This window comes from Neltuma alba, unplaced genomic scaffold, assembly GCF_004799145.2.
Source record: "Neltuma alba isolate B1F8T4 unplaced genomic scaffold, ASM479914v2 tig00011931_pilon, whole genome shotgun sequence".
NCBI classification, from domain to species: domain Eukaryota; kingdom Viridiplantae; phylum Streptophyta; class Magnoliopsida; order Fabales; family Fabaceae; genus Neltuma; species Neltuma alba.
Genome location: NW_021636519.1, coordinates 15074 through 31704, shown reverse-complemented (window position 1 = coordinate 31704; position 16631 = coordinate 15074). Strand labels below are relative to the sequence as shown.

At 37.1% G+C, this 16631-nt stretch overlaps 1 protein-coding gene across 1 annotated transcript; it reads left to right on the top strand.

Moving 5' to 3' along the window:
- Positions 1-11230: 11230 nt before the first annotated feature.
- LOC114719652 (1-aminocyclopropane-1-carboxylate oxidase homolog) lies at positions 11231-11692 on the top strand. The gene has a single exon (XM_028905166.1). It carries the CDS (start codon positions 11231-11233, stop codon positions 11690-11692), a length of 462 nt encoding a protein of 153 aa, XP_028760999.1.
- The last annotated feature ends 4939 nt before the right edge of the window (positions 11693-16631 follow it).

The window sequence follows — 16631 nt, the reverse complement described above, 5'->3', positions numbered from 1 at the left end:
AGGATTTTTTTTTGTTTTTTCGAGAAAAGACAAAGGAAAAAGGGAATCAGAAAGCCGAATATATAACACAGAGGAAACTGCAGGGATGATGAAGTGAAAAAAAAAACTGGGAAAGCAGTAGAAATTAGCAGAAGGGAGAAAGTAGGAGATATGTGAAACTATGGGGAAGAAGAAAAAAAGCAGACCTGAAGCTTTAGTTGGGAGGAGTGGCTGCAAAGTCGCTGGTTTAGATAGGATTCAAGTCTATGTAATTGGGTCAATGCTGTGGGGTTTCCATTATTGGGATAATGCATGACAATTTATGACCTTATACAACAAGTTGCTATGGCTACTCAAATTTTCAAACTCCTCATGTTTAGATTCCTCATATTTAGTACTTTTTTGTTTTTAAAAAAATCCCATTTTAACATTAACTTTTTATGAACTGTTGCCATTCTATATGGTGACCTCTTGATATACTTATCAAGGGAAAAATGAGAAGCAACTAACTTAGTACGTCTACTTTGTAAAATTATATATAACGGACAAGGTTCTGATAAATTAAAGAAAACTAAGAATGCCTTTATGAGATCAGGAACATAATTTAATGATAGAAAATCAGAAAACTTGTAAAATTTAAAAAATCAGTTAAAGGCAAAAAAAAAAAAAAAAGCTTGAGGCCCTACTTTGTTGTACGGTTTCCACGCAACTTCAGACCCTCCTGAGGGAATTGCAGATATTTTTAAGTATGAAGGACCACAACGAGCCGCGTGTTAATCATATAATAATAATAATAATAATAATATAATTCTTATTGATCCAATTCGCTGTGCGGGGGACCAACTTTGAATTGTAGCCGAAGAGAATTATTGAAGTGGGCCAAAAAATTACAATATTGATTGAAAAAGGAGCAGGATGAAGATCACGACCCTTGTTTTCACTGTCATCCCATTGTCAATTAATTATATATGAATTCATTTGGTCGTAGATTTTTATTTATGGGGCCCCACCAAGTAATTAATGATATTAACATATGCTAACCCAAGTTTATGGCAACATATATGGGTTGATAAATGTGTGCATTTAGTTTTTTAATCTTAAAATTTTTAGGCTTAAATGATGTGTTTCATTAACAATCATGATTGTTTTAAAAATTAAACTTAATACAATATCGAAGATTATTTTAATTGTTATTATTTTTATGTTAACAATTTTAGAATTAAAAAACTAAAAGTATAATTTTCAAAGTTAAGAGATCATACTTAAATTTATATAAAGTTGAAGGATTAACAACATAGTTTCTCATAAGATTATGTTTTAATAATTCTGAAATAATAAATATTATTAAGATTGAATATATTTTTATCCTGAAGCCACTTTTACCCCAAAGACTCTAGAGCTTGAGGTTAAGACTTCATTCTTTTTTATTGTCATTCCCTCCATTCAGTTTGGCTTTTCTGAGAGAAGAAGTAAAGAATGGCGCGTGGACTATGGAGACTGAAAGTGACAAAAGTAGCGTGTAGGTTAGCCAAACGTTAGGGATAAGGTTTAGGAGAAGACTTCCCATTGCACAACTTGGACTCACATTAGCATGGGCCAGCTACTTATATGCTTTGTAACTATAATCAGAATTTAGTTATCTAACGTTTAAACCTTCAATCCGTTGTAGTCCAGCTGATTAGGATACTTGGCTCTCACCCAAGAGACTTTGATTCTCGGCAGTGGAAAGTTTTTGTTTTCTGTATTTCACACTTTCAACTATCAATAGGGATGTTCACCGGATAGGATGAAATTGAGACGATCTCAACCGTGTCTCGTTTGTATTTCACACTTTCAGCTATCAATAGGGATGCTCACGGGATAGGACGGCATCAGGACAATCCCCTCCCATGTCTCATCTTATCCCAAAGCCGTCCAGGTTCTAATCAAGATGGAATAGGACCAAAATGTCTCGCGAGATTTTTTTTTTAATTTTCAATGAAAAAATCGTATTGTCATTTTGACTTTAATTTTTTATGTGACTTCTATTTACTTTTTTATGCTTAATATTTGTTTTTTGTTGTTGTTAGAATAGATAAACAAAAATAATCTATAACAAAATTTTTAAAAAAAATGAATGTATGTCCCAGGACGGAACAAGGCTATCTTACATCTTGTCCTATCCCGATATGAATAGCCTTAGGAACAAACATAAAACGGGGGCATTATAGTCTTTTTGCGAGATTCACGGCACTCCGCCATATCACTTTCGATTTCAACCTTCCTTATGTTCATATGTGCTTTCCTCTGCGTCATCGTTGTGATGGTACACTTCTCTTGTAAATCGAGTGATTTGTGAATATGGTTATATGAATGTTTATGTGGGCTTTGGAAAAGAAGTGTTTGAACCCAATAAGGGGAAGCAAATTCTAAAAACTCGCCCTCAACATCTCTGTTGGTGAAAGTAGTGAACTTCTTAGCAATGATTTAAAACCCGGACCGGACCGGCCGGTCAGACCGTCAGCCGGTGCTCACTGCGGCTCGTCCCAATTGGTTAGCTCGTTCTACCGTTTGGGCCGCTTCAAGCCGCTTCCAGCTGCCCTTTAGACCGGAAGCCGGTATTAACCGGAGAGCCGGGACGGTTTTGGAAAAACCGAACAGCCAAACTCTGTCTCACCATGAACGCTGGAAAAAACAAATCGTACATAGTCTCACTCACACACCAACTCAAGATCTGTTCCTGAAATACGAAGAAGAAAAGAAAAGGGAGAATATTGAAGAAGAGAACAGGACATACTTGCTGGAAGAAGAAGATGATGAAAGAAGAAGAAAAAAGCTCGTCACTTTTGTTCTGTAAATCGAGGGGTTGAAACCACCGTGCATAAATACACTGTAAAAAGTAGAAGCCATCTGGTCTTACTCCTATTGCTGCACCATCAAAAATTTAAAAGAAAGACTGACAGAAAAGACATCACTTTTATGGCCCCAGTTGGAAAATAAAGAAGTAAAAACTGAAAAGAAACGACATCCTTGCTTGTGAGGATAAAAAAAGCCATTTGACATGTATTAATTGTAGTGAAAGAGTTGGCCCAAAAAAAGGAGTGAAATGATTAAAAAAAAAAACTATGCTGAAAAGGAAATTAAAAATAGTACTCTTCCGGTCCTTATTATAAGACTCAATTTAACTTTTTATTTGGTCCTAATTATAAGACCCAATCCATTTTCTCTCTTATATTTATGCATTTTTTTCAAGATAATCCTTCTAATAATGATAGTTTTAGCCAATATACTTAATTAGCAAGGATATTTTAGGAATAACAACACTTATTTATTATAAATAACCAACTTAACTTACTTCCTTAATCTCTTCAAATAAGTCAATTGGGTCTTATAATTAGGACCGGAGGAGTACTATTATAATATCATATTCAAACTGTACAATGCTAAAAAAATTTTATTTCAATAGTTTTATCGTGTTGGGAGTTAAGAATTAGGATATATATTATTATATGTGAGTTTGTTTATTTTTATTCTCAAGTCATACAATAATTTCTATATCTATTTTTATATTTATATTATTATATAAATATATAATATTATTTTTAATTTAATTATTACGTCACCGGTCCGACCGAACGGTCTGACCGATCAGACCGTTTGAACCGTGACCCGCTAGGTTTTCCGGTTCAATATCCGGTCCGGCTTTGAAAACATTGCTTCTTAGTGGTGTTAGCTGCTAAGATTGGCTCTGTACCCACTTCCTATTTCTGGTTGGGTTCAAATGAATATTGGGTTTTTAGAAATCATAATGCTTCTACAGGTTCATGTCTCCTCTAGTTCCTACGATAAATGAAGCAAGTTACTGTCCAATGGTACAGGATTACTGCTATTATATATTCACCATGTAATATCCATCTCCCTGTTTATTTTCAATTCAGTCCTCATCTCATGCATAATGTGTTTCTCAATTCTGATTATTTCTCAATTTAGTTTCTTTAAGTAAATCTATTAATTTGTCATCGAATATCTGTTTTTTCTATCAATTTCAGATGTACACATTATGTGATGGACTATTATTTATATTTCTATTTGGGAGTCGCTCATTTTTTCAATATTATGCTTAGGTGCTAAAGCAACTAATTGGACGAACCCAGTATCCTCGAAACGTAAGCTTACTAAGATCCTTATGATCGATCTAGTTTAGTTTGGCATTAAACTAATTTGTTTATACATAATAGTGAGATCATTTGGAGTTAGGCGTAATGAAAAAGATTTCTTGCCATGTCACCTTCGGGGGTGACAGGCGATGCAACTTCTAGAGAGTGGGTTGAAGGTGAATGGGCATGAATTACTGAGAAGAAACTTCCGTGAAACTGGATGTTTCAGGTTTGGTCTTTAGTGTAAGAGATATTCATATAAACAAGTAATTGATCTAGATGATAACAATGTGAACCCTCTTATAAGAATGCAACGGGAAACTTCATAAATACTTCTAGCCATAACCTTGATTTAAGTTATCTCGGGATCTGAGATATGAGATAAGATATGCAAAATAGAACAAGAGTCAAAAGAAAGTAATTGTTCAAGTCTCTTCTTCTGACTGGCAAAAGGTACAATGACTGCAACTGAGATTAGCTATTACCAATCAAGGCAAATGAGTAAATAGGGTTTTTCTTCTTACTGAATGCTTTCAATTGTCAGAAACTTAATTGTGTTTCTCACTATCAGAGAAATTATAATTTACAGACTGAAATTAATTACCCTGTAACTATAGGTCACGACCAGGATATTCTATTAATTTTCTAATTAAGTATCTACAAAATAATAATAATAATAATAATAATAATAATAATAATAATAATAAAAATAAAGAAATAAAGAAATAAATATCTCACATATTGATCGTGGAATCAAGGACGTTATAATTATCTGGGTCTAAGTAACAAATAATGAATTTTGAAAAATATATCCCGCGTTATGATTGGGAAACTAAATTCACTTTAAGTATATATCTTCACGCCATCAGGCGAAATGGTGGACCAATTTTGATGTCTTGTGTATTGCATCGTTACTTTATCAGGAAAATCGATATTTGTTTCTGGTTTTTTGATTGGTTTATATATTTTGCTACTTTTTTTTTTTAATTTTGTGATGCATTTGTAATAAATAAATAATGTTTTTTCAAAAATATTCTTGCTAATCAAATGTATTGTTCATAACTATTAATATTACATTAAATACCTTAAAAAAAAGATAAATATGATATAAAAAGTAAATTAAGGTCTTATATTTAAAATAAAAATAAAAATAAAATGAGTTCTTATACTAAGTTTTAGAATTAGTACTTCCAATTCATTTTGAGATTCTGGTTAAACTCCGCATAAATTCTCAGCACAAACTACTCAAACTAGAATTACTTTCCACGGCACATACTTTCTGAGTCTCACGAATCAGAAAGATCAAAGCGCCAACGATGGGTCTCAAAATATTTTAAATTATTGGGATGACTTGGATTTATATGTGTTGAATGCCGATTAGTCAGGAAACTAAGTTATTGCCATGCGTATAAATCTAAAATAAAGATTACCTTTTTTTAATAAATTAAAATAAAGATTGCCACGTACGCTTAATTACTACTGACTTGGACTACCTTCTCTTTTCCTTTTTTTTTTTTTTTAAAGAGACTTTCCTTTGTATTTATTTTTTTTTCTTTGGAAGGAAGAATATATTAATCAATCAAGAAACTTTACAAAAGTAACAGGTAACTACCAAAAAACATCACTTGTCCTCTAATAATAAATCCAAAATATTCCTAGCTGTAAGTGTGTGTTCAGTATGTTAACCGAATGAGCTAAAGAGTCTGAGTAGATGGAGCAATCCTGGACTACCTTATTTTAAACATAATAATGGGAAGCAACTTTCTCGTACCGTTTGTGTTTCTGGAAGATTAATATTTTAATCTTCGTAGTTTACATCGATTTTTCATTTGGTCCCCATACTTCTTATTTTGTAGCTACAAACGCAAGAATACTTCCATTCATAACAAGTTTCTTATCAGCGATCATCGTCTCTAGGAAGTTACCTACTCTGCTCTTCTCTGTTTTTCCGTTCAGAAACAGAGCAATTTGATTACTAAGAATTCATCTGGTGAATCTTGCTCCCAAGTAAGTGAAAAGTTGTTATATATATATATGTGTGTGTGTGTGTGTATGTATGTTTCTCCTTGCTCTCTCTTGTAAAGGATTCACAGGGAGTAATCGGAGGAGAGGGCAACGGGTCATGCTTCACACTTCATCAGATTCTAACGCTATTACAGAAATAACTTATGGCGTCTGTCATAAAGGAACAGATGCCATAAGTCACAACTTACGGCTTCTATTCCTCAATGCAACAGTCGCCATAAGTAGTCATTTTTTGAAAAAAAAAAAATTAATAATAAAACACACAAATCCAGTGATTGCCAATTATTTATGAACCAATACATACAAGCATCTTTGTAAATATCCAATGTCAAAAGGACTAAAAATGGCCAAGCCAACCTAAATTTCAGCAATTACATAAATTTATAATAACACATAAATATAAAAGCCAGATGCTCTGTCTAATTTGGTTGACGGGCTATTCAAGCTGAAGTTATTGTTGCAGGAATGAGAGAAACCCAAAGACAAATCCTCCACTAAGGACATTATTTCATACGAGATGTTACTTTTGAAAAATAAAACTGACAAATAATTTTAAAAAATAACCTTGAAATCCGGAACTGATAAAAGGTGTAAACGTAGTTGGACTTATCCAAATAAAAGATCCAATAACAAGCACTAGGACTCAAATATGCCATCTTTTCAATCCATTATGAATATGGAACTGTATAATAAATAAAGTTTTGGGGATGTACAGATCATTATTAAATCCGAGGTAGAGCATAACATGTATAAAGCTTCCTAAAAATGCTCAAAAGGGTAGTAAATATGAAGCAACCCATTCCCTCCACTATATCTTCTTGTCTAACGTGGACATAACATTCTTCGTCTAACTCAATATCTTTACTTTTCCATAGATTATTCTCACTGACTTTATCTGAAGAATTACCTTCTTCTGTCAGAACCTAAAAAACTTTCAAAGCATTTTAGGACTTAAACATAAAAAATGAAAGGCTTTTGTACAACTCAAAAATATGAATGTCTTGAATCTCAACATGGAAAGTAAGTTGCTTTGTAATGTAATAAGCAACAAGTTTTAAAGATAGGAGTATGTTTGGACATTTACCAGTTGTATCTGTGAATTTGATGCCTGAGCACATTGAAGCTTTTTAAGAAAAGTATTACTAGAGCTATTCACTATTAATCATCCATAATAGATAGGAGATAATATCGTATTGCACATCATGATCAAGCAGAAGGGTGTCAATAAGGAGCAAAAACTCCACTCATAAAATACTTTACAAAACAAATATAAAATAGTATAGTCATACCTTCTGAGGACCATTGATTCAAGTTAATAACCATTGCATTCATGTAGAAACTACGGCCCACGTTATTCTATATGAGAGAAACAAATAAATGAATAAATAATCTGCTTACTCAACAACTTGATCATTTCCATAACAGCTACAGATGCATTGCCTCACGGCAAGGAGAAGTAAACATCAAAGCCAATCCCCTAACCATTCCAATTATATCTAGCAAGAAAGGCCCCAAATAGCAGCTACAATTTAATAAACAAATTTCATGATCAAAAGTTTTAACAACTTAATCTTAGAAAGCATATAAAATAAAACATTTCGGCAATGGAAAAAGCCCATGAAAAAAAAAAAGGAATGCCACTTAAAGTTAAGGAACTTGGTTAGTTTAAGAGGATTGAAAAAAATTTCAAGAATTTGAGCTAGGAAGAGCTTTAGATAATGCAGAAGAAAATGGCCACAAAATGCACCCTCAGGAAAAGGCAACAAAAATGTTTTCAGTTTTCCTTGATATCTCAAAGTAAATGATAAGTATATATATTATATTGGAGTTGTTTCTATGCATTTCTAATTTTCAATGAGAACAAAATTTTTAGAAACTTGCGAAATTGGTGGGTTTCTCTCAAATGTAACCCAAGGTGCTTTCAACAGTTCTAACACATAAGTCAATGCATTTTTCATTATGCAATCCACCCAAGCAAATTAAATGATGACTTAGAAACCTAGGGCACAACACAAACAATGGATCATTCCCTCTGTCTTTATAAAGCAAAACTTTCAGTTCATTTTTTAAAATGTTTTTTTTAAGCTATGGCCTATTAGTGTTTATTGATAAAATATTACTAGTTAATTAGTAATGTTCTTGATTAGAAATTCTGAACTCCGTTTCTATGAGGAATCAAGATACTTGTATACGTACTTAGCATCTAACATTCAACAAAGTTTAACACAAGCTACTATATCTACACTAAATGCATACAGCACATGTTCCACATCGTTGATAATTCATCATCAGCACCATTATCAATATCTCCACCATGTAGAATATCTATTAAATAAAATAATCCTAGTATTTTAAATATCATATCGATGTCAAGTACAATCCAGTTATACGGCAAACTTCAGCAACAGACTTCACCAAGAAAAACAAAGAAAAAAAATAGATTTCATTGCTTTGATTATACAATAACCCAATTGTTTCCTTGTAATCAAAATCTAACTTTGGAAATTAAATGAATTTTTGCATAAGGATATTACCCAAAACATCTGACAACGAAAACATTAGTTATTTCCTTGTAATCATAGTGAATTATCTTGTTCATAAAAATCTGTTGCAGTTCCGACTTTGGTGTTCAGAATTTTAAAAACAGATTCACATAAACTGGTAACATATGATTTTTTTTCCTAAACATCAAATAGAAATAAACTCTGAAGAAAATATCATTAGATCCTCAACGCCACCTAAACATTTAAAAAAAAAAAAAAGAACCATGACCGGCAACTTTGTTTCAATAGTATTCAAAAGTTGTGCAATATGAATTATATAATTTACATACCACAATCGTCAAGCCATATGATATTTCAATAAGTTATTTTTACAAAAATCAACACCAGGTTAAACAACAAACAGAGAATAACAAAGAACAAGAATACAAATATCATCTTGACACACAATAAAAAAAATCAACACTTGGCTCAAAAAATAACAAAGAAAAGAATAAAATGAACCCAAATGAAAGAGAATCCAGAATGGGAAGCAAAATCGAGAAACTTACCAAGAGCTACGCTTGCAACTAGTTGTTGTGAACACAATGAAAAGGAGCAACCAGAGACAGAATGGGTTACCAGAATGAAAAAGAGAACAACCATGAATAGAACGAAAGTGTAAAGGAGTGCAAGAGGCGACACTCATGGCGAACTGAAGAAAACCCCTTATGAGAGCCAAGCTAGGCGAGACCCACAGACAAAGCCGAAGACGAAGGCAAGAGAAGAAGAAAGTAAAGCGAGCGCGAGACTCATAGGGTACTGAAGAAAATCGCTGGTGAGACCCAACAAAGATCCCAGATAAAGACGAAGATAGAACAACAGCAAGGCAAAAAGTGATCGAGCGGAGTGGATAGGCGACAGCAGGAAGTAAGGCTTTGTTTGGTTCAATGGAGGGGAGGGGTGGGGAGGGAAGGTGAGGTGAGGTGAGGTGAGTTAGGCAAGGGAGGGGAGGAGAAGGAAGGTTATGAGTTTTGTTTGGCTAGAGAAAAAGAGAGTGGAAAGGAGATTTCTTATTTGATTTAAGAGAAAAAGGGATGGGAGCAAATTATAAGTTAAAAAATATGTCATTGTCTCTTTATGATATTTATATTATAATTATTATTTTGTAATTTGTGAATATAAAAAAAACCAGATATCTTGAGACATAAGAAAGAGATTATAAATAATCATATGTCAAAATAAATGTCAATCAAAATATATATTATAATCTTTAGCATCTTATATAAATTATAAATAAATTTATGCCACAAGTTTTGAATTATTCCATCCTTAATTACATAATGTGTGCAACCTCACATGCTTAATTACATAATATACAGAGTTTTGTGTGAAAAAAATAAAATTGAATTAAAATAGATATATATGGACACACATATCAATGAATTTGGTGTTGATAATATCATTTTAATAGATCTCAACTACTTCAACTCATATAAACCAATAAAGAATAACTTTATGCAGAATAAATGAATAAAAAATACTGATAAGATGAATGAGGTAGAGATCAGGCAACATGAAAAGATGGGGAAGATTAATGGCAAAGAGCATGGGAAATGATGAAATCAGAGGAAGAAAATATGCAGGAAAAAAAAAAGAACATCTAAAGAGTAGAAAAAATCCGTGGACGAATAATAGTGGCTGAAAAGAAAAAAAAAGTATAAAAAAGGTAAAGAGTAAAAAAAAAGTTTTTACTGAAAAGGATAAACTTATAATATTCAAAAACTAACATGAGTAATTTAATCAGGATGAGACATAATATTTCTCTCTTCTCAAAAAACCTCAAATTTGGAGAGGAGTAAAAAGAAGAGAGGAAAGCACTAAAAGACAAAAAAAATTTCCTTCTCTCCGCTCCATTTTGTTGAACAAACACAACTCTTCTCTGCTCCCCTTCCTCCAAATACCTTCCAACCAAACATAACGGCTATGCCATCATCAATGCCATGGTTGTGATCATAAATTCAATAATTTCTTTTAATAATAATTTATAATATTTAAAATATAAATAATAAGACATTTTTATAAGGAAAAACTAAGGGAAAATTGTAAAAAAAAAAAAGACCTTACAATTGCAAAAGCGCAGATAGGGACCCTTAACAACTTCACTTTAGGTTTTGATAACTTCATGACATATTATTATTATCGAAAGCTATAATGAAGTTGTCAAAGGTCCTTATCTGTATTTTTACAATTTCAAGGTCTTTTTTTTATAGTTTTTCTAAAAACTAATATGACAATCCTTATAATTTTATCTCATTTTAAATCAGGTCCCTCAAGTTTTTTCTTCTTTTTATGAAATCCTTATAATTTATTATGTTAAATAAGTAAGTCCTTTCGTTAAAAATACTCCCAACGCCGTTAATGCTGTGCGGCATGGCATTGAAAATGCTGCATGGACTGGCTTTCTCTTCTTCCTAGTAAAAGGCTAAAAGCTTGTGACTCTCTTTCTAATCAATAAAGGGCCAGCCACATAAAACTAACTAAAATTATAAAATGACAGAACGATATTGAACTCTTGTAATCATCAATCAACCGACGATTGTTTGCAATATGGATAGCTCCAACGCCTACGATCGTTTGCAAGAAATGAAGGCCTTCGACAAATCTAAATCCGGTGTTAAAGGCCTGGTTGAATCAGGAATCACGAAATTTCCTCGAATTTTCATACGGCCACCGGAGGAGATCGCCGACGACGAAGGTCTCCGGAGTGAAAGAGGTCAGACCCAGTTCAAGATTTCGGTGATAGATCTCAAAGACATGGTCGCCACTGGAGGGGATGGTGTTGATGATTATGTGGTCGGCAAAGTCGGGTATGATGCCGAGACAGTGGGGCTTTTTCAGGTGGTGAATCATAGGATAACCACAAAGCTGCTGGAGGAGACGCTAGCGGCGGCGCGTGAGTTCCACAAGGTGCCAAAAGAGGTGAAGATGGAGTACTACGGCAGGGGGGAGAAGAGGAACGTAAAATTGAGCCCAAACGTGGTAACTTGCAAATGGAAATCTACTCTATGACGAATTTCGTTATGTACAGCTGCATATTCTTTTTTAAAATCTTAACAAAAAACTACCTTATTTTATTATTTAAAAAAATTTGCTTAACGTATATAATACACCATTTCTTAAAAGCTTTCGATAATCACGAGCCTGTCATATTGCCATTGGGGTATTTAATTCAGATTCATGCTTAGCGCCAAAATAAGGCCCTTGAAACAATGGCAAGCCGATATACATATCTGTGTGTGTGTATATATGTAAACAAATTCATACAGTACAATGATATTAAAGGCATTTTAACCACGTAGATATGAAGCCGAACAGCAGCACATTAAATATGGAAATGGTTTCAACTTCTTCAATGATCTGATTTCAAATGTTATCAAGCGTTTCTAACGGAAGCAACAAATTATGGTGCAAACTCTGTTGCCACTGCTGAAAAAGAAGCAAGGAACGCGACTGGAAGCTCTGATTGCCATTATCATTCCAGAGTGCCGAATCCCAATATTCGTGCGACTTCATCCAGAATCCCCAGCAACACAGAAGCAGTGCGTGTGAATACAGTTTTCGAAGGAGCTTTTCTTCTTGATCGACTGGTGTGGTTGGCCCTTGATTGATTAAAGAGAGAGCCACAAGCTTTTAGGGAAGAAAGAGAAAGAGAGTGAAAGCTCATCACCGGCGTTAGAAAGAAAAAGAAAGCAGGCCTTTTCAATGCCATGTGTAACGCACCGCTCCTGTTTTGCCCAAAATACACAAAGGCTCGCTGCCCAGAACTGTCTAAAGGTGTCCACAAAAGTCTTGGGTAAGTCTGGAACTCTCTAGAAATGTGTGGAACTTGTTGGGGAAGCTTGGAAGGTTCCAGAATACTATAGATAGTTGTAGAGACACCTAACCCCTTTGTAAATATCTAGATATTTATGTAGAGTATTCTAGATACGACATTGTAACCGTTGGATCAAATAGATCTTAGCCGTCCATTGAGGAGGTGGAGAACTATAAATACCCCTCCCCCCCATTCATTTCTCACACTCAAGAAAGTGAGAGTGTTGTAAGTACTTCAAGAGATCAATACAAAGTTCTTTCTTTGAGTCTCTTGTTCCTTCGTGTTCCTTCGTGAGTTAGGCTGACTAGCAACTTAAGGCAAGAAGTTTGCTAGGCCGCACGGTTCGTTGGAATTACGACCAAGTCCGTGACAGTTGGTATCAGAGCCAAGGTTTGAAGATCGTTGGAACATAGAGGTAGATGGAAAGCGGAAGCGAGACTATCAATATGTCCGAGGGAGTCAAGAAGAAATCTAAATCTCAGAGATCTAGTTCAAGGGAAACCATGGAGGGTTTTGAGACACGGCTAGCCAAGGTGGAGCTTGCAATAGCCGATGGGGAGGAGAAGTTCGAGGAGATGGGGCAAAGCATGGACCAGTTCCGTGAGGAGATGCAAGCCGCCATGAACAAAGTCCTTGCCCAATGTCTCGACAACATGAAGGCCATGGAAGAGTCTCATAGGGATGAGGTTTCTTCGATCCGTGAAGAACTCGGGAGGGTCTCGCGTAAGTTGGAGAGTGCCGAAGAGGAGCTCATCTTGTGCAAGAAGGCTCTTGCACAAGAAAGTCCGTCAACGTCTGATGTAAGGACTACATCCTCTAAAGTAGATGTTCCACGACCTAAGGCTTTCAAAGGGACAAGAAATGCGAAGGAACTAGATAATTTTCTATGGAGTATGGAGCAATACTTCCGAGCGAACGTCGTTACCGACGATGCACTTAAGGTTAGCATGGCATGTCTCTACCTCGAGGACACCGCTATGGTATGGTGGAGGAGGAGACAAGGGGACGTAGAGAAAGGCACTTGCACCATAGACACTTGGGCTGAATTCAAGGGTGAGCTCAAGAAACAATTTTATCCTAGTAATGTTGAAGAAGAGGCCAGGGGTAGATTAAGGCTTCTTCAACACAAGGGAAGCATTCGTGAGTATGTGAAGGAATTCACCGAGGTACTGCTTGAGATCCCTGACTATCCTAATAAAGAAGCTTTCTTTGCCTTTATGGATGGATTGCAACAGTGGGCTAAACTTGAGATCCAGAGACGTGGTGCTCAAGACTTGACCACCGCTATCTCCATTGCTGAGTCCCTTATTGAGTTCAAGAAACCCGAGAAGCCAAAGCCGAAAGACAAGGGCGGCAAGGGAAAGAGTGGGGGAGAGCATCACCGAGGCAAGGAGACCACGGACAAGTCGAAGGGTCCCAAGGAGTACAAAGCTGGAGAAAGGCCATCACTTAAATGCTTCTTTTGTGAAGGACCACATAAAGCAAGGGATTGCCCAAAGAAGGCTAAACTTTCGGCATTGATCGAGGAAAGGGAGGAAAGGGAACGAGAAGAGGAGAGAGTAGGATCCCTACAACTCCTCAATGCAATTAAGGCAAAGGTGGAGATGCCCAAGTCCGGAAGGAAGGGACGGTTATTTGTCGAAACCGAGATTGGAGGACACACTGTCAAAGCACTTGTGGACACGGGAGCTTCCAACAACTTCCTTAGAGTGGAAGAGGCTAAAAAGTTGGGCATTCACTACCAAGGAGAACGTGGTTGGCTCAAGGCAGTCAATTCAGGACCAAGGGCTACCTTTGGAGTTGCTCGCGATGTCAAGGTAAGCCTGGGCGATTGGAACGGCCTCGTAGACTTCTCCATTGTCACCATGGATGACTATCCAATTGTCTTGGGTATGGAATTCATGGACAAGGTTAAGGCCGTGCCAATCCCCTTTGCCAACACGATGTGCATCTTGGAAGAAGGTAACACCCGACTAGTATCTCTTGAACGGGAAACCCAACTCCGAGAGAAGCAGATTTCGGCCATGCAACTCTCCAAAGGCATAAAGAAGGAGCAGCCCACATATCTAGTAGCTTTGAAAGAAGAAGCAGTAGCCTCGCGAACTAAAAAGCTCCCGAGGTGTATTGAGCATGTCCTAGAAGAATTCAAGGACATGATGCCACTCGAGTTGCCCAAGAGGTTGCCACCAAAGAGAGAGGTGGACCACAAGATAGAGTTGGTGCCTGGTGCCACACCACCTGCGGCAGTGCCTTACCGTATGGCGCCTCTGGAGCTTGAGGAACTTAGGAGGCAATTGAAGGAGTTGGTGGACATGGGATATATCCGTCCATCAAAAGCACCTTATGGAGCCCCAGTATTGTTCCAGAAGAAGCATGATGGGTCACTTCGGTTATGCATCGACTACCGGGCGCTTAACAAGATCACGGTGAAGAACAAGTACCCAATCCCACTTATTGCCGATCTCTTTGATCAACTTGGCCAGGCTCGTTGGTTTACCAAGTTAGATCTAAGGTCGGGATATTATCAAGTACGAATAGCCGAGGGAGACGAACCAAAGACAACATGTGTCACGAGGTATGGTTCGTATGAATTTCTTGTGATGCCTTTCAGACTCACAAATGCACCAACAACATTTTGCACCCTCATGAACCGAGTCCTACAACCGTTCTTGGACAAGTTCGTGGTGGTATACTTGGATGACATTGTCATTTATAGCAAGACGTTGGAGGAGCACGTGAAGCATCTTAGGCAAGTCTTCCAAGTCCTCAGGGTGAACGAGTTGTATGTCAAGAAGGAGAAATGTGCCTTTGCTCAACAGGAAGTAACTTTCCTAGGGCACATTGTCGGAGGGGGCAAACTACGGATGGATGAGTCCAAGGTGCGTGCTATACGGGAATGGGAGCCGCCAAGGAAGGTACCCGAACTTCGTTCTTTCCTTGGATTGGCCAACTATTATCGAAAATTCATCAAAGGCTACTCTGCGATAGCCGCCCCCCTCACTGATCTTTTAAAGAAAAACCGAGTATGGGATTGGGATGATAAGTGTCAAGCCGCTTTTGAGGAGCTGAAAGCAGCCGTGATCAAGGAACCGGTGTTGGCCTTGCCTGACCACACCAAACCATACGAGGTACAAACGGATGCTTCAGACTTTGCCTTAGGAGGAGTCCTAATGCAAGAAGGTCATCCGGTGGCTTACGAGAGTCGTAAGCTCAATGATGCAGAACGGCGTTACACAGTCCAAGAGAAAGAGATGACGGCCGTGGTGCATTGCCTGAGAACGTGGAGACATTATTTGCTGGGTACCAAGTTCATTGTAAAAACCGATAATGTCGCCACAAGTTACTTCCTTAAGCAGAAGAAGCTTACACCGAAGCAGGTAAGGTGGCAAGCCTTCTTAGCAGAGTTCGACTTTGTGATGGAGTACAAGCCAGGAAAAGGGAATGTCGTGGCCGACGCATTGAGTAGAAAGGCCGAACTTGCCTCCATCACTAGCCCGAGTTTCCCTTTGGTTGATCGAGTCAAGGAGGGACTAAAGCAAGACCCACAAGCCAAAAGTTTGATGGAATTGGCAAGTCAAGGGAAGACACGCCGGTTTTGGCTTGAGGATGGGGTGCTCATAACTAAAGGAAACCGAGTGTACGTGCCAAAATGGCAAGGCTTAAGGAAGGAGATCATTAAGGAGTGCCATGACTCGAGGTGGGCTGGACATCCCGGAGTTTGACGCACGATGGCACTCATTGAGCGAGCATACTTTTGGCCCCAGATGCGAGATGATGTTGAGCTCTATGTAAAGACTTGCCTTGTGTGTCAGCAAGACAAGGTGGAACAGCGCCCCGTTTCTGGCTTACTAGAGCCACTTCCGATTCCCGAGAGACCATGGGAAAGTATTTCCATGGACTTCATCACTTGTTTGCCAAAGACAGAAGGATGCAGCAACATTATGGTGGTGGTGGACCGGTTTAGCAAGTATGGAGTGTTCATACCAGTCCAAACCAAATTCACTGCAGAAGATGCTGCGAAGTTATTCTTCAAGTTCGTGGTAAAATATTGGGGCATACCAAAGACTATTGTGAGCGATCGGGACACTCGCTTCACAGGAAGATTTTGGATGGAGCTCTTCAAAATCATGGGGT

Excerpts from the sequence above, each read along its gene's own strand:
- LOC114719652 (XM_028905166.1), top strand. The coding sequence starts at position 11,231 with ATGGATAGCTCCAACGCCTACGATCGTTTGCAAGAAATGAAGGCCTTC.